Source organism: Budorcas taxicolor, chromosome 5 (genome assembly GCF_023091745.1).
Source record: "Budorcas taxicolor isolate Tak-1 chromosome 5, Takin1.1, whole genome shotgun sequence".
Classification (NCBI taxonomy): Eukaryota; Metazoa; Chordata; class Mammalia; order Artiodactyla; family Bovidae; genus Budorcas; species Budorcas taxicolor.
This window is the reverse complement of record NC_068914.1, coordinates 16,416,612-16,442,510: the sequence shown is the minus strand read 5'-3', so window position 1 is coordinate 16,442,510 and position 25,899 is coordinate 16,416,612. Positions and strand designations below refer to the sequence as shown.

The 25,899-nt window shown below is 41.1% G+C and overlaps 4 protein-coding genes and 1 long non-coding RNA gene across 5 annotated transcripts in view; 2 read left to right on the top strand and 3 right to left on the bottom strand.

Annotated features, from left to right (window-relative positions):
- FAM149B1 (family with sequence similarity 149 member B1) overlaps positions 1-5,027 on the top strand; it is a 51,220-nt gene extending 46,193 nt beyond the window's left edge. Inside the window, exons 11-14 of the mRNA XM_052639794.1 lie at positions 486-609; positions 847-972; positions 2,731-2,827; positions 3,943-5,027. Of these exons, the coding sequence (XP_052495754.1) occupies positions 486-609; positions 847-972; positions 2,731-2,827; positions 3,943-4,016 (421 nt within the window). The 3' untranslated portion in view covers positions 4,017-5,027. The remainder of the gene's footprint in view (positions 1-485; positions 610-846; positions 973-2,730; positions 2,828-3,942) is intronic.
- A 208-nt stretch (positions 5,028-5,235) lies between these two features.
- Positions 5,236-10,191, bottom strand: DNAJC9 (DnaJ heat shock protein family (Hsp40) member C9). The gene is made up of 5 exons (XM_052639795.1): positions 9,999-10,191; positions 9,686-9,826; positions 8,795-9,049; positions 6,811-6,897; positions 5,236-6,460 (listed from the first exon to the last, which is right to left on the bottom strand). The coding sequence occupies exons 1-5, from the start codon at positions 10,176-10,178 to the stop codon at positions 6,341-6,343; spliced, it is 783 nt and encodes a 260-aa protein (XP_052495755.1). The 5' UTR covers positions 10,179-10,191; the 3' UTR covers positions 5,236-6,340.
- Positions 10,192-13,703: 3,512 nt separating this feature from the next.
- MRPS16 (mitochondrial ribosomal protein S16) lies at positions 13,704-15,548 on the bottom strand. Its single transcript, XM_052640786.1, has 3 exons — positions 15,361-15,548; positions 14,434-14,694; positions 13,704-13,946 (listed from the first exon to the last, which is right to left on the bottom strand). Exons 1-3 carry the CDS (start codon positions 15,371-15,373, stop codon positions 13,813-13,815), a joined length of 408 nt encoding a protein of 135 aa, XP_052496746.1. The 5' UTR covers positions 15,374-15,548; the 3' UTR covers positions 13,704-13,812.
- Positions 15,549-15,611: 63 nt separating this feature from the next.
- LOC128047995 (uncharacterized) lies at positions 15,612-17,238 on the top strand. Its single transcript, XR_008199372.1, has 3 exons — positions 15,612-15,715; positions 16,265-16,343; positions 16,916-17,238. It is a non-coding gene; the product is annotated as an uncharacterized LOC128047995 (long non-coding RNA).
- CFAP70 (cilia and flagella associated protein 70) overlaps positions 16,922-25,899 on the bottom strand; it is a 78,008-nt gene continuing 69,030 nt past the window's right edge. Inside the window, exons 25-27 of the mRNA XM_052640446.1 lie at positions 22,782-22,883; positions 18,399-18,446; positions 16,922-17,088 (exon numbers count right to left, since the gene is read on the bottom strand). Coding sequence (XP_052496406.1) covers positions 17,008-17,088; positions 18,399-18,446; positions 22,782-22,883 — 231 coding nt within the window. The 3' untranslated portion in view covers positions 16,922-17,007. The remainder of the gene's footprint in view (positions 17,089-18,398; positions 18,447-22,781; positions 22,884-25,899) is intronic.

Genomic DNA, 25,899 nt, shown 5'->3' with positions numbered 1-25,899 from the left:
ATCATTCAGCTTTAATTACTGTCTTGGGCATGAGTAATACTGTAACTGCTCCAAATCCTTTGGAAGGAAATAAAAGTTTAGGATCCTTACCTGGAAATTATAATTTTTAGTGAAAAGGACAACCAGAAGGCCCAGAACTGTGAGTTTCATCAGATGCGAAATTACCAATCTATGAATTTGTCAGGAAAAAACAACCCAGGATAGGGAAAATTGTTCTATTCCAGTTCTTTATGGGAGAAAGGGTCAAATTCTGCTGTGCACATAGGATGAAGCTTCAACCAAAAATAAGAAAATACTATGAAGCCCAAAATTTTCATTCTCCAAAATCCTCTGACATCGCTTCACTTAAAAAAGTGTAGGCAGCTTAAAGCTTTCTGTGCATGACATTAAACTCATCTGTTCAATGTATTTGATGCTAACCAGTTTGTTTATATTGTTACAATTTTATGCTTTCATATCTTGGTTTTCGCTGGTGGGATCTGCAGCCCTGTGGCGGCTGACTCGCTCTCCTCTCCCTCACCACTGCCGCTGAGTCGAAATAATCTGCTGCCACCTATTGGCACCTCTAAAGCAGAACACTTGAGCATGGTGGGGCCACAAAGGCAAACGGTATGTCTCCTTCCTATTGCCTTTCCAATGTTTATAAAACCTCATGGTCAGTAATTCTGCAGGATCTGTGCTCTGGTTTTGACTTGTACATTTTGTCAAATGTACAAACTGAATTCTGATTTGACAATGTAATTGGAGCTGCTTAGCCTGCAATTACCATACCTGTTAGGGCTGATACTGGACATGCACAGCTCCACTATAAATTAACTGTTTCTGTAATTCTTATCCCTTCTGCAGAAAACCCATAGCGATTCCAGTCGAGCTCGAAGTGCAGTGGTGGATGAGCCTAACCATCAGCAGCCCCAGGAGAGGCTCCTGTTACCTGACTTTTTCTCCAGGCCCAATACAACTCAGTCATTTTTGGTAGAGTGACATACTTCCTCTATTGTCTGATAGCTGAGCAAACGGGAAAAAACTAGTTTGGCAGGCTTAAGGCTTTATTTGGTGACTTAATCAACTCTAAGAGTAAAAGCTGAGGTTCTAATAAAAACTTTATCGTTTTAAGTATATTTGTTGAAACTCTAATTGCTCTCTGCCACTCATTATTTTAACTTGTAAAAATAAGGTAAAATGCCTTATATATAAACAGCAAATTCTAAGCAATTTAAAATTTAGATATTTCTGAGAATAATCAAAAAAAGTTAAACTCCAGTGCATATCAGATTAGCGTTAACTTCATTCTTTTAACATTGCTCTGAGGGAATTAAACAAAAAGTGGTAACATTATTTTGTGGACTGGTGGATGGGCAAGTTAAGACTTGCAGTTTTTGTTAACTGGTGTTTGAAATGCTAACACTGTCACCACTAAATGTACATTTACTAGACTTTTTACTTTTAAACATCAGAAACAACCTGACTGGGAGACTAGAGGTCAGGCACTCACGTTGCCCCAAACTCAGCCCCACAGCATTTGCTTTGTACAAGAGGGCTTGGAAAGCCCAGAGAGTGACTGAGGGCACACTTGTGGCCCAAGAACCAGGCACCCACATCCTAAACCAGTTTTCAAGACAGTGGTGTTTGCAACCCACTTATCTCAACTCATAATTCTTAAACTGTATCAGCCTAAAGCACCATATGATCTTTCCTCCATTAGAAGAGTGGTGAGAATAAATGAATGGGACATTGTATTAGCTTCCTAGGGCTGCCATAACAAATTACCACAAACTGGGTGGCTTAAAACAGTATAAATTTATTCTCTCAGTTCCAGAGTCTGTTAAGTCCAAAATCAAGGTATCAGCAGAGCTACGTTCCCACTGCAGGCTCTAGGGAAGAATCTTTTCTTGCCTCTATCCTAGTTCATGAGCTGTTCAGCTTAACTGCCTGTTTTTGTAAACAAAGTTTTCTTAGAGCAGAGCCACCACATTCAATTTTGTACTTTTGTGGCTGCTTTCTTACTCTTAACAGCAGAACGGGATAGTTCCAGTGACAGTATGTTCCACAAAACCTGAAATGTTTACTATCTGGTCCTCTATTTAAAAAAAAAAAAAAAAGTTTGCTGACCACTGATAGAAAACATGGGGCTTTATCAGGAGGAAAGAAAACAAACCCTCAAATTTCTTATTCCAGTGCTGACAAGAAACTGAGGGGATGTTTGTTGTCCCAGAAGAACTAGCAAAATGGCCATGATAGCTCTTTTTTTAGTATCTGCATGTGGATATTTTAGTTGTATCTTAAAATCTTTAAATCCCTTAAACTTTGAAATGTTTGAGTCACATTTTAAGCATGGAGGTTGTCAGTGTTGCTGAAAACGTTCTGTTCTGTTGTTTTAAACAGTCAGCAGGCACTGGAAATCAGATTCAAATTCCCTTGAGAGCCAATTATGAGTACTTAAGAAATATTAAACCATATGGATTATTTATAAATGCTGAGTTTTTCTTAAAGGCATATTAATAAAGTTGCAGAACTTGCAATTTTTACAAGTTAACAGTCACTCTGTGGGCTGCTGGCTTGGGATTTTTAACTTGGAATGTTAAGAGTATATTCAGCCAACTGTCCCTCAGACTGACAGATGATGCCAATTACACTGCTGTCTGACTTCAGGGCTTTCCCTTGTAAAACAACTAACACATCCTCTGGAAGAAGTCACACTGTAAGCAGTGACTCATCTTCTCTCTTTTTCAGCCAGATACGCAGTATCGTCATGCGTGTGCTGCTGAGTATCCTCACCAGGCCCGACCTGGTAGGGGATCTGCAGGGACAGGTGGAGATATTACTACAGGTGGATTATTTTACTAAAGTCTTGTTAAGATCTTGCTTTTTTCCCATGCTTATTATTTTTCCTTCCTCCAGATTTTATATTTTGCTTTCCTACATCTTTGTAAATCATCTCAAATTCATTTTGGAATATAGGATAGTAGTAATAAAAAGAAAAATAAGAGAACTCTAACTGCTCAAAGCCAAAAAGTTCCAGATCTGTTTTCTCATATATAAATTAACCTCTTGTTATTCAGGCAGAGTAAACAATACTTTTTTTTTTAAATCTAAACCAATTAAGCCAAATAAATCATTTTCATAGCATTCAAACACTGCATGGATTTTATTATATAGGCAAAAACCTGTACTGCTATGGATTAAACTGCTCTAATCAGTTAAACTGGTAGGCCAAGGTAAGAAAAGAAATTCACAATGTCAAGACATGAGGAGTCTGATTCTTTCCCACTAACTTTTTTGTCTAAGTTATATTCTATAGTTTCTGTTCTTGTAGGAGTGATAGAAGAAAATTTAAGGATGTCTTAATTCTTCCTATAATGGTCTTCTCACCACCAGGGTCATTTTTTCCTTATGTTATAGGTGAAATTTAGAATTACCAGGCAGTTGAAATGTTTCCTGTTAATAATCAGATTAATCAGCAAGTATGTTAAAAAGTAATCTGCCTGAAATCATCTCTGTAGTTCAAGTGGATTCTCTTAGTTCAGGTTCCTAGTAGCAACACTTGGTAGTCTTTGAATGCTGTCAGCAGATTCTGTTCTTGAATCAGTCCTCAGGGAAGCACTACTGCCTCTGAGCTAGTTATTACATCTGGCCATGCTGATGGTCCAGTATAACTAGTATACTGTTTAGGTAAGTGAAACACATTTTATTCCTTTTTAATTAGTGACTATTTTCTAAAATTAGGTTACTACATCACATCTTACATAGATTTTGTTTTTACATCATAAAATATGTAAACACGATTTTTATTGCTTTAGTAAATATAAACTTTACTACTTAGCCACAGTCTCCAAATTTAAAGTCTAACAGTTGGAGCAAAAGAAGTCTGTACATAGGAGCTCAAGACGATCAAATCTAGAATGTCTATTCATGTTACTCTACGATGTCATCTTTGTCTCTCAGGTCCTCAGTTACATGGATCTACAAAATCTCAAAACAGAAGTGGACCAATCTCTAGAACCAGGCAGGGACCATAGCACGAATGAGGAGAACTTTCTTCGGGCTGCAGGGAACACATGGGAAGATTTCACAAATCAATGTTCAGTCATCTCATGATGCAGACCTTGTATACAAGAGACAACCTGAAACCATCTTTGTGAATTATTTTGGTACAACAGACTGAGAACAGTATCAGCCAAAGATTACATGGGTACTGTTTCTATCTCCAATTACTGTCTTCTGTTCAGCATAAGTTAATCACTTCACTGGACAGTAGTTTATAGCCAAAGATGTAACAAATGAATAATTTCCTCCAAATCACTGCTTATGTTGTCTGTTAACAATGATCAGTTCAATTACTACAGCATGCTATCAGACTACATGTACACAAAATGTAGCAAATCGTTTGATAACATTATTATTGGCTTTGGAATACTTCTGCTTGTGTTAATTTCTGGAGGGTGTACTCACTTGTCAGTCATTTTTAGGAGACAGTTCTGTAAAAAATCACATCACACAGATGTGATACCTAAAGTTTTCTCTTAGATGTCCAAATCCATAGGCAGATATATATGGCAGGGATGAATAACTAAAAACAAATGTTGAGCAGTGGTATGAAGTAATCCATGTAATAAATAATGAATTTTTTTTCCCCAGGTAGGACAATTCAGCCTTACAACAGCTGCCTAACATCAGGTTATACTTGTGTTCTTCTCAAAGTACTTTAGTGGTCATTCCCCATCCCCAACCCACCCCACCAAATATCACACCTGCCTTGCCAGATTTTCTCCTGCAGGTCTAAGAAATGCAATTTAAAAATTTATAGAATCTTTCTGTTAGTGAGCCAGCAAGACACAACTTCTTAAAATTCCTGAAACCCTGCCATTCTGTCTAGTATAAACATATGCTAAGAGCAAAGGAAGAGAATTTTGACCTTCTTCTGATTTTCACATGGACCTTTCCCGAGTGCACTCATGAATGCAGCAATGGTTTTAACTTATTTAAATTTCGTTGAATTCTGATGATCATTTTGGTTTTAGATCTTCTATTAATCTTCAGAGTTGATAAATTCAAATGATCATAAATTGGGATAATTTTATTGTTTCAAAGTGTTCTAATACTATCATATGAAGACAGATACAGCAAACAACCTGCATTAAACTGTATTTTTAATACAATTAAAGAGTATTTTTTAACCTATTTGTAATCACAAACTGAAAACATGTCTTATGCTTACCTCAGATAAATTATGTACATGAGTCTCAGTAACAGGCTTGTTTTATGCATATGGTATTAAATATATTAGCTTACAAATCAGAGATTTTAAGTTGAACAGTCTCTAAGAAATTTTCATATATTCTATTGAACTCATACCAGTTCTACTAAATATAAATGAAAATCTCTGTACTGTTCTCACAAATCAATACCATAAGAACATAACAAACCACTGGATCAAGACAGCTTGCCTTTCAAGGTCGAAGTTAACAAGGCATTTAGCCTCACCCTTTTATAGATGACGAAACAAGTTCTGAGAAGCTCAGTAACCTGACTCTAAGGACATTCAGCAGTTACAGAGAGGGTTACAGCATCTCTTGCAACTTAAACTAGGCTATCTGCTACAATGCTGGCTAGAACTACTTTTCTTCTCTTTTCTTTATCCTAGGCACCATTCATATACTTAATAAATCATCTCTTAAATGATCATATTGAGATCACTTAAAAGTCCTGGGAACTTAACAGTCATCTTTCACTTGATTATTTAATCTTATACAATTCTTACAAAAGTGCTTGAAGTAATCTGAACACCTGTTTCTCCTATACACCTCAAGCAAAGAGTGCCAAACTTGGTTGAGGAGGGAAAAAAAAAAGAGAGGACGTATGCAAGAACATTAAGACTGCAAGCAAACTGGCAAGTATTTGGAAAATAGATGTCCAGCAAGTGTTGAAGGCTAGGTGGAGTACATGTCCTAAAAAACACACACCACTGAATACCCTGAAGCTCACTCCTATGTGGCAAAATATCAATCGCTAAAAGTGGTAGGGACAGATCTGCATTCTAGATAGTTCTTATACAGAAGACATACAGAAGAGTACTCTCAAGGAAGCATTCACCCTCCCGCTCCCTCAGTGACCATCACCAAACTCCTTCATAGGAGGACCTCACAGAATGTCAGCGTATTTCTAGGATATACTAAGACCAGGCTGAGAGAGTCTACTTGGTTTAGATAGTTGATCCAAATAATTTAGGCTTGAAAGACAACTTTTCTCAAGAGTTGAGTTGACTTTTTTCTTCAAATCTTGACTGTACCTTCCCTACAAAGGCATCAGTTAACACCTATGGACTTTTGAAGAGAATATTCCATTATTTCTTTTCTTTCTTGAGAGTCGTTTTTTTCCCTCCTCGTTTGGAAGGTTTGCAGTACTTTGCTTCCATCTGAGCCAGAAAATTGTCCATTTCCTTTTGCCGATCCTTTTGTCTGCTCTGTTTAAGAAGTTAAAACACAAGCTTTCAAAACTCAAGACTGTCCACAGAAATAAAGTATTTAGCAGTTGCCAAGGGAGAACAGAGAGTGAATGCTAGTGGATAAGGGGTTTGTGTTTATAGTGATGAAGATGTTCTGGAATTAGTGCTGATGATGGTAAAACCTGATCAATATACTAAAAAAACCACTGAATTGTACATTTTAAAGGATGACTGTATGGTTCCTGAATGTCTTAAAAAATGAAAACAAAATGCCTACAATACTATATGAACTCCAAAGAAATACTAGCAGTAAGAAGCAGAAATTGAAAGAAATGGCGGTAAGCTTCACAGACAACCTCACAGTTTACCTGAATGGCTGCTTTCAAGTTATCCACTCCTTCATCAAGCCCCAACTCCTTCCTGCTCATTTCTGCTTCTTTAGCCTCTTCCTGAGCCTAAAACAGAAACTCATGTGAGATACAATGCCAACCTAACAAATACTAAAAATACACCCTCTTTCCCAAAAGCAAATCTGTTAAGACCATTTCAATTTGAGGATTATATAAATTAAAAGGATAAAATCAAGCAGTAGATCCTCTTTTTCCGATATGCATTTCTGAGTGTTCCCCATTTGTATTTGCTAGGGGTAAGCAGGTCATTTGATTCCATAAACCATAGGGGGACAGGAAGGAAAACAAAATGCTAGAAGAGCTAAGAAAGGTCACTTAACCAAGGATGCTCTCAAAATGTTGCCAGGACACAGGCACCTCAAATTCCTCCTCTGGAAACCAAATTTATTACATGTGACTTGTGGTAGCCAAGAGTGCAACTCTGGTTTAAGATTTCCCGAGTAGTTAGGATAAACTCTAACAAATTCCGTTTTAACGTTTCTTTAACATTTCAAAGCCACCTCCTCTTGCCACATTTTACTAGGGCACTGATTCCAAGAATACCTTGGGAAAGGTTAGTAAATTCATTCTCCAGGGCAACACCTAAGACTAGGAGAGGCCCCAATCCCCCGAGAATTTTCTAAATAGCAATGAATACTATTAATACTGTGAATGATGATATGTTAGAACCTTGTTACTCTAATGAGTTTCCCCTACCTACTTTCTGTCCTTGAAATCAATTTATTTCTTTTAATATTATTTTTTCTCTAAGTTTGCAGAACTCTTTGTCAAAACTATTCCATTCCCCACTCCACCCCCCAAACTCTAGGGAAATTTTTCAAGCTAACAGGCTATTACTGAACACAGCTGTGCTCAGCTTCACCTAAAAAAAAGTTGCCAACTTAAACTGTCAGCTTGAAATCTAAACAGATGTAGCCTATAAGCCAAAGTGATGATCTTGATACATATTCCACTTCTCTCAACACACTTGTCAGGTTTCTCCTGCACGTTTTTACATAAAAGCCTCACACTTAACTCCACCTCCAATTCAGCCAAACAAAGTACCCGCCAAAGAGCTACAATCTTACATTGTCTGCTCTCCCTGGAGTTCCCATTATGAAAGCCAGGTTGAGGCAAGAGTGACTTTAATACCAGTCCAGTCTTCCCGTAAAGACCAGAGGCACAGCTATCTGTTACTTTGAATCTGCTCCCTCCTGAAACCCAGATGTCCTTACCCTCACCAACTCCCCAGTTTAATATGAGTGAAAAGGACACACAAACCACAATCCTTGATACTCTACAAAAGTGTACCTCAAAGGATGTTTGGAAATACATCATTATCAAAATAAACTGGTTTTTGGTGGTTGTGTTTTTTTCACTCACCCCATCTCCCCTTTTTTTTTTGTTTTTTGAATGTATATTCTGGGTCCAACTCAAGAATCGAAGTGAGTGAAGTCACTCAGTCATCTCTGACTCTGCGACCCCATGGACAAGCCTACCAGGCTCCTCCATGGTCCAGACGAGTACTGGAATGGGTTGCCATCAAACTGGGCAATACAGGAATTTGAATTAATAAGACATAGTCCTACAGTCTCTCTCACCTTCTCACCCCTTAACCAAGTGACTCACTGTGGAGCCTAGGTATCTGGATTCTGTTACTTTATTGCCTTAGAATGCCTCAGCAAGGTTAAAAGAACTGGCCCATATGAAGAATATTTCAGTGCTAATTTCAAGTGATACTGATTATCTAATCCATGCATTAAAATCCTTTTGAGCACAACAGAGTAGGGAAAAAAAGTTTCTCTTAATGATCTCATTATGCTCATTTAGTTAGATGGCAACTAGAAGTTAAGCCTTATCTTTATTTCAGCAGTCTTATTTCTATTTTCAATGTTATAAATATCCTCAAATTCTTTTGGGAAGTAGTCAAGATATAAATAGTAAATGGCATTCAAAATCTTACCCTCCTTTTCCTTGCATTCATCTTCTGCTTCGATTCTTTGACAAAGGCATTATAGGATGGGACCTCTCCAGCATCAATGGCTTGTTGAATAATGTGCCTTATCCTGGGTTCTTCTGTGTACTGCACACACAGCACAGACTCCATAATCTGATCCATGTCACCCTTGAAGTCCAGATAGGCCTGTTTAATATCAGTCAGCTCTTCTTCAGAACCTTTGTATGTCTTCTCAAAAGCCTGAATGTCTTCCAGAGATATCTGAACAAATCAGAGACACATGCTGTAACTCTGAATCAGTTTATTTTAAATAATTGGAATACAAGAAAAAACTTAACTCAGGTTTCAAAATATTTCTCCCCAAATACAACAGCTGCTTGAGTTGAAATTGTTACAGGGAAGCAAATTTTCTATGTTAAAGATTTTCTAGGGTTTTCCCTAGTCCAATCTTTAGAACTGCTAAGCTACACACCAGGAAAATTTAAGTGAAGTTTCCAAAGGTGAGAAGAGACCCAGAAAAATACTCAGGCCTTACACCTGGCTCTGTAAAATAAACACATATTATAAAAAAATTTAACGTCCCCTTTCACTCCACTCTACACCAACAGATAGTTAAAGACCCATTTCAGTAAGTGTGTGTATCTATGTATGTACATGCATGTGTTATAACACACATATATACATGGTTCAACAGAATGGTTAGATAAGTTTGCCCTTCTTCAAAGAAGTGGGTCTCTCCTAAGGAATGTCTGTGTTGTGTGTGAGTTTATTAATATTTAGAGACCAAATAAAAAATCCTCATTCTTAATAACACAAAACGCAAGGCCTTAGAGGCATTCAGTAAAGGTTTGTTGAATGAGAAATGTTAACGGTCACAAGATCTCCAGAGTTCTTTACCTTTTTAAAGAGTAATCTCCAATAGGCCTCCCAGTCCCGGTCTTGGCTGAGCACATCAGAATCCTCGTCCACTGTTCCCTGTTCATCGTATAATGTTCTCTGTTCTTTGTCACTCAGAACCGAGTAGACCTTCCCAAGGATCTGCGGGAAAGAGTACACTAAAATCACCCCTCCGCCTCTCACTGAAACCGCGCCGCGAGAAATAAAGATTAGAAAACGCCAGGCCGGGTTCGGCTCACTCCACTCCGGGAGAGGCCGGGGGGTCATAGGACGGAGCGAAGCCCGGGCGGCCGGTGGATAGAGTCTAGCGCACCTGGAAGCGGCGGGTGGCGTCTTCCTTGTCGCCCTCGCCCACCCGATCCGGGTGCACCTGCAGGGACACCTTGTGATAGCCGCGTCGGACCTCGCTGTCTGAGGCCTCGCGCCGCACGCCCAATACTTGGTAAAGGTCGGCGGTGCCGAATAGTTCTTCGCACAGTTCCAGAAGCCCCATGGTCGGCAGCGGTGCAAAGGGGCTGCGGGCTCAGCGAAAACACCTGAACCCAACTACACTGAGTAAAGCTCAAGAGCGCCTACCTTTTCCCGCGCAAAAAGCCCGAGGCGCTAGCGTCACAAGAGGCGCCGGAAGAGGCGGGGCCACGACGCCGCACTTTACGGCCGTCGAGAAATGGGGGCGTGGCCAAGCTGGGGACGGCCAGGATTGAGGCGGTGAGTCTCCTAACACCGAAATCTCCTTCCACAAATTCTCTCAGCCCCGGCCATCCTCCCCTTACTCTGAAAACCTCATCTCTACCTTTTCCCCAATGTCCCAGCTCAGTTTATGTAACAATGTAAACGTTCATATTAGGTTTAACCTAGCGCTGCTTTCTGCTTTTTTTTCCAGTAAAAAAACAGCGTAACAGCAGCATTTGGCAATCTCATGTGGTTTAAATTTGGGGATCACAAGATTGTGGAAAATTCTTAACAGATGGGAATATCAGACAACCTTACCTGCCTCCTGAGAAACCTGTATGGGCTTCCCTGTAGCTCAGACGGTGAAGAATCGGCCTGCAATGGAGGCCTGGGTTCGATACCCCAGTGGGGAAGATCCACTGGAGACAGGAATGGCAACCCACTCCTGTATTCCTGCCTGGAGAATTCCATGGACCGAACAGAGGGGCCTGGCAGGCTACAGCCCATGGAGTGGCAGTGTCAGACAAGACTGAGCGATTAACTACACTACTACAAGAAGCAATAGTTAGAACCAGACGTGGAACAATGGGCTGGTTCCAAACTGGGAAAGGAGTCAGTCAAGACTGTAAATTGTCACCCTTATTTAACTTATATGCAGAGTAAATCATGCGAAATGCTGGGCTGGATGTATCACAAGCTGGAATCAGGACTGCAGGGAGAAATATCAAAAAGCTCAGATATGTACAGAACATCACCCTAATAGCAGAAAGTGAAGAACTAAAGAGTTACTTGATGAGGGTGAAAGAGAGTGAAAAAGCTGGCTTAAAACTCAACGTTCAAAAAACCAAGATATGACATCCAGTCCCATCACTTCATGGCAAATAGACAGGGAAAAAATAGAAACAGTGACTGATTTTTTCTTTGGCTCCAAAATCACTGCAGGTGGTGACTGTAGCCATACAATTAAAAGACGCTTGCTCCTTGGAAGAAAAGCTACGAAAAACCTAGACAGTATTAAAAAAGCTAAGTGCTGAAGAATTGATACTTTCAAACTGTAGTGCTGGAGAAGACTCTTGAGAGTCCCTTGGACAGCATGGTGATCAAACCAGTCAATCCTAAAGGAAATCAACCCTGAAAATTCACTGGAAGGACTGATGCTGAAGTGCCAATCATTTGACCACCTGATGTGACGAGCCGACAAACTGGAAAAGACCCCAATGCTGACAAAGACGGAGGGCATGAAGAGAAGGGGACAACAGAGGATGAGATGGTTGGATGGCATCATTGACTCAACAGACATGAGTTTGAGCAAACTCTGGGAGATAGTGAAGGATAGGCATGCTACAGTGCATGAGGTTGTGAAGAGTCGGACACGACTGAGTGACTGAAGTTGGGACTGCTAGGCAGGGACTCTCCCTTGAGCCCTGCAATTTAAAAAACCTACATTAAACAAAAAGCACAAAATACCAGTCTTCTAAAAATTATCTAATTGATAGAACTTCTAGATTTGACAGTTTTTACAGAATCATTTCCATTCACCTTCCAGTCCCTGAATCACCTTCCACTTTGGTGGAGATAACATGATCCAAACCCCCATCTTGATAAAAATATAAGCTTTAGAAACAAAGGCTTTCTAAAGTGCAGACGTGGGTTTGAGCATGTTGGATTTGAGATGGTAGCAAGACAGACAGATGCAATCATCCAAGAATTGGTAAAAAATCTGGTTCTGGAAATCCAAAGCAAGAGTAGGACTAGAGGAAACTTTGGAAATCAGGGAGACGATGAGCTTACACAGAAGTTTCCATAAGTGTGTCTTAAATAAAAGACAGACCAGGGCACAGAGTGAATACACGAATTGGCAGAAATTCAACAGCTCAAAATAATACCTATTTCACATCAGTTCCCTTCATCGGCCAATACTTTCCAGAATTACATTCTCCTCTACTCTACCAGTTAAGGTTTCTCCAAAGACCTCAAACTCTCCAGGATAGACTGTTCTCCTTTAAACTTTGAAATGGTTTTCAAAGCATTTCTTTTTCCTACCTTCAAGATCAAACTCCCATAGTCAGTTGCTCTCTGCCTGTCCTGCCTTTAAAGCCTCCCCAAAGCAAGTGGAGGCCATCCAGTGACAACTCAGAGAGCCTTGATGACCTGAGTTTGAGGTGGCTGGCAATTATTCTCAGAATATAAAACTGAGGATAGGTTGGTACAACAATAAGGCTTTAGAATCTCCTATATAAATCTCCCATATTTTAGTTTTACACCAGATTATGAAATTTGTATTATTCAGAATGACGACTAAAGCCATCTAACCCTGCTACAGTTATGGTGGAACAGATAACAGGCTTTGGGGGGACACAACGAGTCACGTATATTAACAAACTATGGTGCTGCTGCTAAGTCACTTCAGTCATGTCCAACTCTTTGTGACCCCATAGACAGCAGCCCACCAGGCCCCCCCATCCCTGGGATTCTCCAGGCAAGAACACTGGAGTGGGTTGCCATTTCCTTCTCCAATGCATGAAAGTGAAAAGTGAAAGGGAAGTTGCTCAGTCGTGTCCGACTCTTCGCAACCCCATGGACCGCAGCCCACCAGGCTCCTCTGTCCATGGGATTTTCCAGGCAAGAGTACTGGAGTGGGGTGCCATCGCCTTCTCTGACAAACCATGATACCTCAACCTAATTTTGTCACTGACTTTTAAAAGGCCCTTTATCTTTACTCACTACCCCCACTACAGACATAACATGTTGGAAAGGGCTCTCCAGGTAGGAACATCGGGGTCTGACTCTGTTCTGCCCAATACTTGGCCTTGACCAAGTTTCTACTTCTGAACCTCAGCTTCCCCACTGATAAACTGGAGACAATCCTACCTAATTTCATGATACCTTATAATTCTCACAAATAACCTTGCATGGAAGTTGTACATAGGTACTTTACTTTCTTCCAGGCATTCTTTCTTTAAAAAGTAGATTATTAGAGCCTAAAAGCATGTAACAAACTACCTTTGTAAATTTGAGATTGTATGTTGACAAGACAATGTAAATCTGCAATTACAAAAACAGTAAGTGAAGTAATCGTATTCTTGAGTTGGTGGGATGACCATAAATGATTAAACAAGGAATACTTGGAGAGGACAGACATGCTGGTTGGGGACTTTGAAACAGGGAAATCTTGGAAGGTAGTAGGCTATAAAGTCGCCCAGGGGACCCAGAGTCCAATCTACACCACAACCACTGTCTTTCCCCTGAAGAAGGCTGAAAGAATTAGTATCTATACCCAGCTTTATGTCGGTCAAGAACAAACTTCTCCCTGGGCTCTGTTCAGATCAGGCCAGATGATCATGGATGACTTAAAAAATTCCATTTATTCACCTCTAAATATAATAAAACTAAGAGTTCTGCACAAACATTTTAAGAGGACTTCAAGTTCATTCCCACTGCTATGTTCACTGAAGTCAGTTCTCTTTTGTTTCTGTAGCCTCTGTATCTGTTTTCTGAGCCGCTAAGAGGACTTCTCGTGCCCGTTTCCGTCGCAGCCTCTCAGCATTTGTGATCACCATCGGGTGCAGAGGGAAAAAGCCAGAAAGACCTAAAAGTAACAGGATTTTCATTCATTATAACAATACAAACTAATGTTTACCTGGGAACTCAGTCTCACAGAACAGAAGTCTAACAGAGATTTGATCCAAGACAGAGATTCAAAACAAATTCCTCACTTGCCAAAATGTTTTCACCTCTTCCCCCAGCTCCCTTCCTTCTATTTACTGCAAGATCACAATGGATGTTGTCTACTTCTTAACACTATTTTCCTTACTTGAAAAAATCATCGACTGACAGTCATGCAAGACACACCATTCCCCTTCTTTTTTTTTAGCATAAAATCTCAGTCATCCAAAAAGTCTCATGAAGTCTCTACAAAAGGAATCTCCAGATTTCAACTGGCAACTAGATCAATTTCAGTTCTCCCTCCAGTCCTGATTAGCCTGGAGATAGTGAAAATCATTCTTAATTCTCATCATCTTGGAAATGACTTCAATTTAAAATCCCCTCAAAGAGGTAAGGCTTAGCTGAGTTACCCAGAAGCTTTTCCACAGGCTTTGAGAGGTGGGCTCCACAGCCAATCCAATGCCGGATCCGGTCCAGGTTGAGAGCAACGAGTTTCTCTCCATGACTGTTGGGCATTGGATCATAGGAGCCCAGCTGCTCTACGAAACGGCCATCCCTGGGACACTTGTTGTGAGCAGCCACGATGCGGTAGAAAGGCCTGTTGGTACAGCCACCGAGCGCAAGGCGGATGGTTAAGTGGCCTCCACGGTAGGCCTTGCAAAGGACAGTAGCTGTAGACAAATAAGTGGTTAAGACACAAGAATCGAGAGCACAAAATGCAGAAAAGGAAATGAGACAACCCCCTTCACCCACTGAAATGTCCTTGCTGCTGCTGCTTAGTCGCTTTAGTCGTGTCCAACTCTGTACGACCCTATGGACTGCAGCCAGCCAGGCTCCTCTGTCCATGGGATTCTCTAGGCAGACTATTGGAGTGGGTTGCCCGTGCCCTCCACCAGGGGATCTTCCCGATCCAGGAATCGAACCAGGGTCTCCTGCACTGCCGGCAGATTTTTACCTCTGAGCCACCAGGGAAGCCCAAAATGTCCTTTCTTTCAACCAATTCTTGTCAGTCTGACTCAGAAACCCTTTCTTTGTGAAACTCCTCTTAAACACTCCAGCTATACCCATCGCACTCAACACAGGCCTGATATTTACTGTCTCTGGAACAAGCTGAAGCCCGGCTGCCTCATCTAGAAAATGAACGCCATTTATCTCAAAGGAGTTCAGCGAAAACTTTAAAAGCGAACAAGAAAACCACTGAGGGCAGAATCAAACGTGTGCAGTTTCAGGTACGGACTGTCTCTAGCTCGCCTAGGAGAGCGCAGCTCCAGTCAGTCCACACTCCCTCTTATCCCCACGACCGCCCCGGAAGGTCTCCCGAGGCCCCCAGCACTCACTGAGCTGGACCATGGCGCAACCGGCGGGCCCCGGGGCCTGTGCGCCAGCTGCGACGCCTCGGAGCTTCCCGGAGCCGGAGCGAATCCGCTCTACAGCCTCCGGCTGCGCGAACAACCCGCCAGAAAGCGCAACGCTGAAGAACCGCGGACTTCGACACTCCTCCACCCGAGCCCAGGCACCATGGTACCGGAAGCGAATGGTCCACTCGCCCCGCCTCTTCCGGCCCCTTCCCTGCACTTCCGTAACACAACACGGAGAGCATTAAGGTGTCTTAACTGCCACAAAGAAGAAGCGGTACAACTTGGGAATGCCCTGCGAGCCGAGTCCGGTGGGATCTCCGGCCCTCACTGCCCTGTGGGTCTCTGCCCAAGGGAGGAATACTGGGAGAATCCCGGGAAGGGGGGAAGTGAAAGTGTTAGTCACTCAGCCGTGTCCGACTCTTTGCGACCCTATGCATCGTACCCCGCCAGGCTCCTGGGTCCATGGGATTTCCCAGGCAAGAATACTGGAGTGGGTTGCATTCTTCCCTCAAGGGGATATTCCTGACCCAGGGATCAAACCCGGGTCTTACCTATTGCGGCAAATTCTTTACCGCTTTGAGACCAGCAGAGAAGGCCACCATCCATCCTTCCACCAGATGTTTTCCGAGCACCAGTTAGGACCTAGGCGCAGTGCCAGAGAACGCAAAGATGAAAGAGGGCTGTCCTTGCCCCTAGGCAGCTGACAGTCCTGGGTTGAGCAGAAGAGAAGGTGAATCTGGTAATTCCTCAGGAAGACTTCATAAAGGAGGTAGCATTAGGGCTGAAACTAGAGAAGAACTATAAATGAATGATTTTGTCCTGTGTTTACCAATGTGCCTCTCACTTTCCCTCCTGTTTTTCCATGTCCCTCTTATTCCCTCAGTGTCCTCCTTTAAAAAATAAAGACAGGAAGCCTTTATTTTTGGTTTTGCTGTGCACTGATCCAAGAGGACAAGGGTGAGGTATGGTTCCTTTGTCATTTCTAGCCCTAGAATAACGGCCTCAATTGTGAGGAGTTTTACATCTGTTACATAGTATTGGATTCTTCATAGAGCCCTTGTGATTTATATCCATGAAGATACTGTCAGCAAAGACCACTCGATTCAGCTTCTCTGTTCACTGTTAGATCTGGGCACAACTCTTGTGCTCTTTGCCCTAATGCAGTGACCCAGCACAGCATTCTTCCTTTCCACCCACCTTAGAAAATGATGCCTTAATTCCTAAGTTCCAGTAAGTGAACCTGGTCACAGACCTTAGCAGTTGACTTCCTACAGGAGTAATTCTGATAAGCTTTCACTAATAATTAACATACTATATCTTATACACACACACACACAAATAGTTATATTCTTATGTATATCTCAGCATACAATAACAGATGAATTCTGAGTTTTTTATTTAGATTTTTTTCTATTGCCATCTAGTTAACTGTCAAACAGTAAAACATCCAGTAACAATAGCCATTCAGTAAGACAATGGAAATAAATGAATGGGTATCAGTTATATTGATGATCATTTCTTTCTTTATCCCCAGTCTTCATTCTGGTGAAACATCCAGGGTTTAATTTTTCTTGGAAAGAAAGGAGCTCAGCATCCCATACAGAAAATTCTTCAGGTAGAAGGATGTCAGAAAGATGGATTTCCAAAGCCAACCGTCTCCTGAACCATGTGGAGCTCTGCAAGCAGATTCTCATCTTTCAATTTTAACTGCATAACAGGTAGAAGGGAAGAACACATACGTCACGCCTGACATAGCTATGTGGAGGCTCCTTATTTGTGGGGCCACAGCTAAAGAATATAGTTCCTCAGGTTGGAATTGACTCTTCCTATATTCTCTGTTTCATGGTAACTCCATTAAAAAGTCTCAGAACACTGTGCTGGTTACATGGAAGTGTTCACTTTACAAAAATTTACATAGTATGAATGCTCACAATTTGTACATTTTTTTGTATAAAAAAAAAGTTTATTTTTAAAAAGTTTACCCTAATACCCAAATATATTCTTAACTAATGTATAATACTGTTTGGCAGGTGAGAGACAGGAATAAAATACATAGGAATCAAAACCATTAGATTTGAATTTAATTTTAAAGTCTCAATGTGTAATGGACACATCTGGTTGCCTACAAATCCACTCTCTTCTTTCACTAACAAAATCTTCATTTCTTTTCAGGACAGCAATGTAAGCAACTAAAAAGCAACAGAGTAGCAGCAGCTAACAGTAATTTCAATTGTGATCAATGAAATGTAAGCTAAAGTCACATCTCTTTAAAGGGAGGTGAAATAGCTAGTGTGGCCCTTTTGTCCTTTGCCTACTTTGTTCTTTACTATACTTGAAATATGCATGTGATAGCTTGAGGTACAATGGCTGTCTTGCAACTGTGAGGGCTGGAAACTTCATGTTATGACTGGTGAAGCAGAAAGAAAGAGGTTGGGTTTCTGTTAACACTGTGGAGCTGTGGTACCAGTATGTTCTGGACTTTTCACTAGATGAGAAAAAATAAAACTCCTAATTTGTTTAAGCCACTGGCTTCCAAGTCACATTATTTGCAATCATAACCAATAGACTAGACCAGGGATTCACAAGCAATAGCTCATGAGCCAAATCTAGTCTGCTGCCTGTTTTTGTTAAGTAAAGTTTTACTCGAAATACAGCTGTGCTCATTGGTTTGCATATTGTCTGTAGCTGCTTTTGCACTACAAGGGCACAGTGTGGTAGCTACAAGAGAGACCACGTGGCCCACAAATCCTATTTTGCCCTTTACAGAAAAATTTGCTGACTGCTGGACTAGAACACCACCTTCATTTTGTATGTGAGGATAATGAGGCCCATGGAGGGTAAAAAAAAGATCTCCCATGGTAATACGTGGGTTATGGCAAAGATGGTTAAGAAAGTCCTCTAGAAAAATCTTCGTATCGTGAAATGCCGTGAAGTCAAGTCTTGAATTAAGCCAGCACCTTCCTCCTAGCATTCCCAATGTCAGTATACTACAAATAGCAAAGGTATCTGCATCATACCTTCATCGTGTACTTGTAGGCCTGCTCAGCTTCCAGTTGCCGTCCAGCCTGAAAAAACAGCACAATTTAGTGATGAAGATATACCATAATCATTAAACGGAGAAGGCACACTGCCGCCATTGCTGCCTAAAGCGGAAGATTCCACAGCTTCTTGGTTAAGAACCTCTGAATGAAAAGCAGAAGCAGGAAAATGAAAGGTGGTGGGGAAACCAGATAGTAAATATAATATATACTTATAAATAAATATATATATATATATTCCTCCTTCATTTCAAATAGCTGAAAGACAACTTGGCCTTTTTTTTTTTTCCTGAAAGCACCATAAGTCATTTGTTCCTCTTAGTATTGAAGCTATTCTGTTAATATTAGCTAACACACATAGCACTTGCTTTGTAGTTTACATTGTTTTAATCACTTACACTTTTAAAGTGCTTTACTTTCATATATACCACTATTATTTACATTTATATTGTATATCATTTACATGCCACTATTATTTATAATTCCCAGTTTACAGATAGAGAAGTCTGGGCACAGAAAAGATAAATAACTTGCCAGGGTTATTAAGCTAGTAAGTGGAGGAGCCGGGTATTAAAACAATACAGCCTGGCTCCAGAGTCCCAGTTTTTAACTGCTAAAATTTATCCCATCGTGGAAGAAGCAGATACTGGCATTACTTGCTCATGTAAGACTTAAATGAGATAATATGACTTCACTAATAGACTTCACTCAGCATCTGTTGGATCATCAAAAAAGCATGAGAGAGTTCCCAAAAAACATCTGCTTTATTGACGATGCCAAAGCCTTTGATGGTGTGGATCACAACAAACTATGAAAAATTCTGAAAGAGATGGGAATAGCAGACCACCTGACCTGCCTCCTGAGAAATCTAAAGCAGGTCAAAAAGCAACAGTTAGAACTGGACATGGAACAACAGACGGGTTCCAAATTGGGAAAGGAGTATGTCAAGGCTGTATATTGTCAGTTCAGTTCAGTTCAGTCGCTCAGTCGTGTCCGACTCTTTGTGACCCCATAGACTGCAGCACGCCTGGCCTCCTTGTCCAACACCAACTCCCGGAGCCTACCCAAACTCATGTCCATTGAATTGGTGATGCCATCCAACCATCTCATCCTCTGTCCCCTTCTCCTGCCTTTAATCTTTCCCACCATTACTGTCTTTTCAAATGAGTCAGCTCTTCGCATCAGGTAGCCAAAGTATTGGAGTTTCAGCTTCAACATCAGTCCTTCCAATGAACACCAAGGACTGATCTCCTTTAGGATGGACTGGTTGGATCTCCTTGCAGTCCAAGGGACTCTCAAGAGTCTTCTCCAACACCACAGTTCAAAAGCATCAATTCTTCTGTGCTCAGCTTTCTTCACAGTCCAACTCTCACATCCATACATGACTACTGGAGAAACCATAGCCTTGACTAGACGGACCTTTGTTGGCAAAATAATGTCTCTGCTTTTTAATATGCTGTCTAGGTTGGTCATAACTTTCCTTCCAAGGAGTAAGAGTCTTTTTATTTCCTGGCTGCAATCACCATCTGCAGTGATTTTGGAGCCCCCCAAAATAAAGTCTGACACTGCTTCCACTGTTCCCCATCTACTTCCCATGAAGTGATGGGACCAGATGCCATGATCTTTGTTTTCTGAATATTGAGCTTTAAGCCAACTTTTTCACTCTTTAGTTCCTCTTCACTTTCTGCCATAAGGGTGGTGTCATCTGCATATCTGAGGTTATTGATATTTCTCCCAGCAATCTTGATTCCAGCTTGTGCCTCTTCCAGCCCAGCATTTCTCATTATGTACTCTGCATATAAGTTAAATAAGCAGAGTGACAATATACAGCCTTGACGTACTCCTTTTCCTATTTGGAGCCAGTCTGTTGTTCCATGTCCAGTTCTAACTGTTGCTTCCTGACCTGCATACAGGTTTCTCAAGAGGCAGGTCAAGTGGTCCCATCTCTTGCAGAATTTTCCACAGTTTATTGTGATCCACACAGTCAAAGGCTTTGGCATAGTCAATAAAGCAGAAATAGATGTTTTTCTGGAACTCTCTTGCTTTTTCAAAGATCCAGTGGATGTTGGCAATTTGATCTCTGGTTCCTCTGCCTTTTCTAAAACCAGCTTGAACATCTGGAATTTCACGGTTCACATATTGCTGAAGCCTGGCTTGGAGAATTTTGAGCATTATTTTACTAGCGTGTGAGATGAGTGCAATTGTGTGGTAGTTTGAGCATTCTTTGGGATTGGAATGAAAACACCTTTTCCAGTCCTGTGGCCACTGCTGAGTTTTCCAAATTTGCTGGCATATTGAGGGCAGCACTTTCTCAGCATCATCTTGCAGGATTTGAAATGCTTCAACTGGAATTCCATCACCTCCACTAGCTTTGTTTGTAGTGATGCTTTCTAAGGCCCACTTGACTTCACATTCCAGGATGTCTGGCTCTAGGTGAGTGATCACACCATCGTGATTATCTGGGTCGTGAAGATCTTTTTTGTACACTTCTGTTTTCTTGCCACCTCTTCTTAATATCTTCTGCTTCTGTTATGTCCATACCATTTCTGTCCTTTATCGAGCCCATCTTTGCATGAAACGTTCCCTTGGTATTTCTAATTCTCTTGAAGAGATCTTTAGTCTTTCCCATTCTGTTGTTTTCCTCTATTTCTTTGCATTGATTGCTGAGGAAGGCTTTCTTATCTCTCCTTGCTATTCTTTGGAACTCTGCATTCAGATGCTTATATCTTTCCTTTTCTCCTTTGCTTTTCACTTCTCTTCTTTTCACCGCTATTTATAAGTCCTCCTCAGACAGCCATTTTCCTTTTTTTGCATTTCTTTTCCATGGGAATCATCTTGATCCCTGTCTCCTGTACTTAAATATCCTTAATTTTTTCCATGTTTTATCAATCAGTTTCTGAGCAAAGTGTATTGAAAGCTTGCATTTTAGCTTATAGATGAAGAAACTGAGGCCCAGCAAGTTTAAATAAATTGTCCAGGATCCCACAGCTAGTTGTGGCAGAGCTGGGGTAAGAACTCATGTATTCCTCATACTGATATTTACTCCAAAGAGAAAGTTCAATCATTTTTATTTTGTTAGTTTCTCTTATAATCACAATATACCCTGTTGGTTCTGTATTATGTTGGCCAACAAAAAATTGAGGGCCACTCTCATCATTCCCAATTTGAATCTTAGGCTAATGTGCAAGTTATTGAAGCAAGTTATTTTAATTATGAGAGGGTTATTTCCTACAGGTTAAGGAGCTATCACAAATTTCCACCCTTAGCCAGCAGTTCAACAGGAAGGAATGATTCAGAAACAGTATAAGAGAATCTCCTTTGCTGGTATCTGACCTTGTTACATTCTGATACAATATCACTCCCATTTGTAATTCTTTTAAATGAAAACTTCTTTAATGAAACAGGAACTCAGGTCATTAAATATAACTAAATACATTTAACATATAAACACCATGCCTTTCCTGATTAGTTTGGTAGAGCTGAGGTAAGAACTCAGGTAAATATCTAATCTATCTTTCTGAATAGCTAAACTATCTGAATTCTGCTCTCAGAGAAAAATGTCAGAGACAATTATGAAGAAGAATGCTTCACAGCTTTGGGTACATGTTTTAAATGATAGGACTTTTGGGGAAAATAGCTTCAGTCTATCAGAGATTTCTGTTGTTGGTAATTCATTTATGTCTATACCCTTATAGGCTACTTTGCCTTTTTTTAATCACTGGATTTTTATATCGCTTTTATAGACCATATCCTACATTTTTGGTAGATCCAGAGCATAAATGGCATGACTATACAATTCCCAGACTTGAGGTCCTAAACATGAGAGGGTGCTAAAAGGAGAGCAGAAGGAGAACCTCTCTTCCCCAAGTCTAATCTGCCATCCCACTGCATAACCCTTGCACATCTCCTAACTACAGCCCCAGACCACAATCTGATCTGTACATGCTCCTTCATCTTGGGGCAGGGCACACATTGGGCTGGGCTTGGTTTGTGTGGCTTGGGGTTGGGCCTGATGAACAGCTCAAAAATGTCTCATGGAGCCCACTCCACCTGAAACCCCCACTGGTGGTCAATTCCAGTCCACCCTCTTTACCACTCACCTGAGACCACCAAATCCAAGTGCCTCACTTCTATTTTTAGAATCTCCTTTCCAGACAAACACACCTAAGCATATAATTTTCAGGCACATTTTAAGGAGAAGCTTCCCAGACATGGCCCCTCCTTCATCACCAGTATAATGACCAAATCTAAGCTCACCAGACCTCAACTATCATGAATTGATGGCCTTCCCACTATCCCTTTCTTTACTTGGCCCCTCACCTCTCTGCCCAAGGACACTGTGTAAGGATAATAAACACTCACCTTCAGGCAGACCAGAGCCAGATATGCCCACACTTCAGCATTGTAGTTGTTCAAAGCATTGGCTTCAGAGAGAGCATCCTCAGCCTCTGTGAGCTCCTCCAGCTTGAAAGGAAAAGAAGATATGTGATTTGTTAAGTCAGAGTAATTTCCACTTAAGCCAGCTAGAATCTGTTTGGCTGAAAATGCTATGTCCAAATAACTGGTGTATGTGTGACCCATACTAATAATTTTCAACTTAAAAAAAATTTTAGCAACAGAAATCATTGTTCAAACAAAATCTTTTGTGGTGGTGTTCCAATATATGAGGCTTCCCTGGTGGCTCAGAGGTTAAAGCATCTGCCTGCAATGCAGGAGACCTGGGTTTGATCCCTGGGTCGGGAAGATCCCCTGGAGAAGGAAATGGCAACCCACTCCAGTATTCTTGCCTGGAGAATCCCATGGACGGAGGAGCCTAGTGGGCTACAGTCCATGGGGTCGCAGAGTCAGACATGACTGAGCAATGTGAATGAGTTAAAAGTAGAACTGCTTTGATTAAAAAATCAGGTAGGGGACTTCCCTGGTGGTCTGGTGGTTAAGAATTCACCTTCCAGTGCAGGGGATGTGGGTTCGATTCCTGCTGGGGGACTAAGATCCCACATGCCATGAGACAACTGAGCCCTCTCACCACAACTAGAGAGAAGCGTAGTTCCACGAGGAAGAGCCCGTGCACTGCAAAGATCCCACATGGCACAACAAAGATTCCACATGCTGCCACTAAGACCACTGCTGCTGCTGCTAAGTCGCTTCAGTCGTGTCCGACTATGCGACCCATAGACGGCAGCCCACCAGGCTCCCCTGTCCCTGGGATTCTCCAGGCAAGAACACTGGAGTGGGTTGCCATTTCCTTCTCCAATGCATGAAGGTGAAAAGAAAAAGTGAAGTCGCTCAGTCGTGTCTGACTCTTAGCGACCCCATGGACTGTAGCCTACCAGGCTCCTCCGTCCATGGGATTTTCCAGGCAAGAGTACTGGAGTGGGATGCCATTGCCTTCTCCACTAAGACCACATGTGGCCAAAAATAAGTAAGTAAATAAAGAACATGCAGAAAAAAATACTACTGAAAAAAAAAAAATCAGGTAGGGGAATCTGGAGCCCTGTCTGCTGGGCTCTCAATTTATACCCCTCTTCTTCCCTCTCTCTACAGCAGGCCCATGAGGGCTTCCATGCCCCATGGAGCTTCAGGTGCCAGGGTTGGAAAAACCAAAAGTATTCTCTATCATGTGTGCATCATTCAGTGATTTCCCTGCACACAATGGGGTGTCAGAGACATCTGTAGTTGTTTCATTTACATCATGTATCCCTTTCTTAAGTTAAAGTCCTATTAGTCTGTCAAATTACTATTGGTCAGAAAGGTTCTCTTTCCCCTAACATTAGTTATTGATAGCACAATCTTGAGCAATCTATAAAGTATTCAGAGATTCTAGGGTGCTCCCTGAGGTCTGGGCACATGGATATCATTGTTGCCCCTAATATGGTGAGTTTGCTTTGTAAAATCTTCCAAAAGGCCACCTAAGGAAAGGATAAGATACTTCTCTCTCCCTAGTAAACTGCTGTTCATTATCCTGTTTTATAAAAGATGATAATTGGTTTCTAGGCCCAAGACAATATGAACAATGGCCTTTCAAAAATGCCCATACATTTTCCCATACTTTAAATGTCTTGGAGATATTAATTATTTAATCAACGTATACTTGCTAAGGCTTTACTCTGTGCCAGGCAATATGCTAGATAATTTGAATAAAAGAAAAAATACAATCTTTGTCCTCAAATACAAAAGAAAAAAATACAACCTTTGCCCTTTTATGACAGATATATAAAAAATTAAGACAAAATGAAAACTCAAACACATGAAGAGTCCTGATACAAAATAAGCACCCACACACACATATACGTGTATGTACGTATAATTTAGTGGAGGGACAGAGGAATAATTCTTCCTGAGAGTAAAGGATGGCTTCAGAGAAGAAACATTGCTAAAGTCAATCTCAGCAAATAAAGAGCTGTTAGCTGTATTTCAAAGCATTCCGGATAAGAGGAATTTCATATACAGAAGCATGGAGGCTTCAGAGAGAATGGCATGCTCAGGAAACTCTTAATAAACCTGTGTGGCTGGAGAAGAGATGGGTGGGGGAGAGAGAAATAAGGTGAGAGAGAAAGAGAACAAAGGAAGTGATAACACTGAGAGGATTAGGGAGAGACCAGATCAATTTTAAAAAAATCTGATTATTATTCTGAAACAAGGGGTAGTATTGAAGGGTTTAAATAGGGAAGTAATAGGCATCTGCATATTTTAAAGACCACTTTGATAACAACAGCAGCAGACGAATTGAGGGAGAACAGGAGACCAGCCTAGCAAGTAAAGGGGATAAAGCTTGAATTAGAGCAGCAAAAGTAGGATGAAGAGGATAGAATAGAGACACTTAGGAGGCAAAATTAATAGGATATTCGATGCCTAATTAGAAGTAATGGGAGTAGACTAGGATAGCTTGTAAGTTTCTGGTTTGGTTGACAGAGTTCATTTAGTCCCATTCACTAAGATAGGGAATAAAGGGGAACGTACAGGCTTAAGGAATGTGAGAATCCTTCAGAGATAAGTTAGGTTATATTTTGGATATGTAAATTATGAGGTGTCTCGGGGACCACCAAAGGGAGCTGTTTGACAGAAGGGTCAGAACATGAAAGTGTTAGGAACTGAAACTTTAGAATTCACTGGGGCACAGGCGGTAGTTAAGCCCACTGGGGTGGATGATATTTCTTAGTGAGAAGAAATACAGTGACAGAAGAGCTGGCTATAGAACCCAGGAGGACCCAACAATTATGGTGGGTAAAAGACCAGGAGTCAGCGAAAAAAAGGCTGAGAAGGACACCCTTGTGGAAGTCAATGGAGGAGAGGGCTTCAAGAAGTTAGCAGTCAACAGGTTAACTGTCACAGAATTCATCTAAGGGTCTGCTGCATTTGGCAATTAAGGTGTTATATGTGGTCCTTGTCAGAGAAGTTTCAGCCAAGTGTTAGGGTTATACATCTAATTGCAAGGAAGTGAAGGGTAAATGCAACCTAGGAAATGAACATATAATTCACA

Coding starts and splice junctions, on each gene's coding strand:
- DNAJC9 (XM_052639795.1), bottom strand. CDS start 10,178: ATGGGGCTTCTGGAACTGTGCGAAGAACTATTCGGCACCGCCGACCTT. Junction 9,827..9,998: donor ACGCCACCCGCCGCTTCCAG/GTGCGCTAGACT, acceptor TCTTTCCCGCAG/ATCCTTGGGAAGGTCTACTC. Junction 6,461..6,810: donor ACTTGAAAGCAGCCATTCAG/GTAAACTGTGAG, acceptor CTTCTTAAACAG/AGCAGACAAAAGGATCGGCA.
- MRPS16 (XM_052640786.1), bottom strand. Junction 13,947..14,433: donor GCCTGTGGAAAAGCTTCTGG/GTAACTCAGCTA, acceptor TGTTACTTTTAG/GTCTTTCTGGCTTTTTCCCT.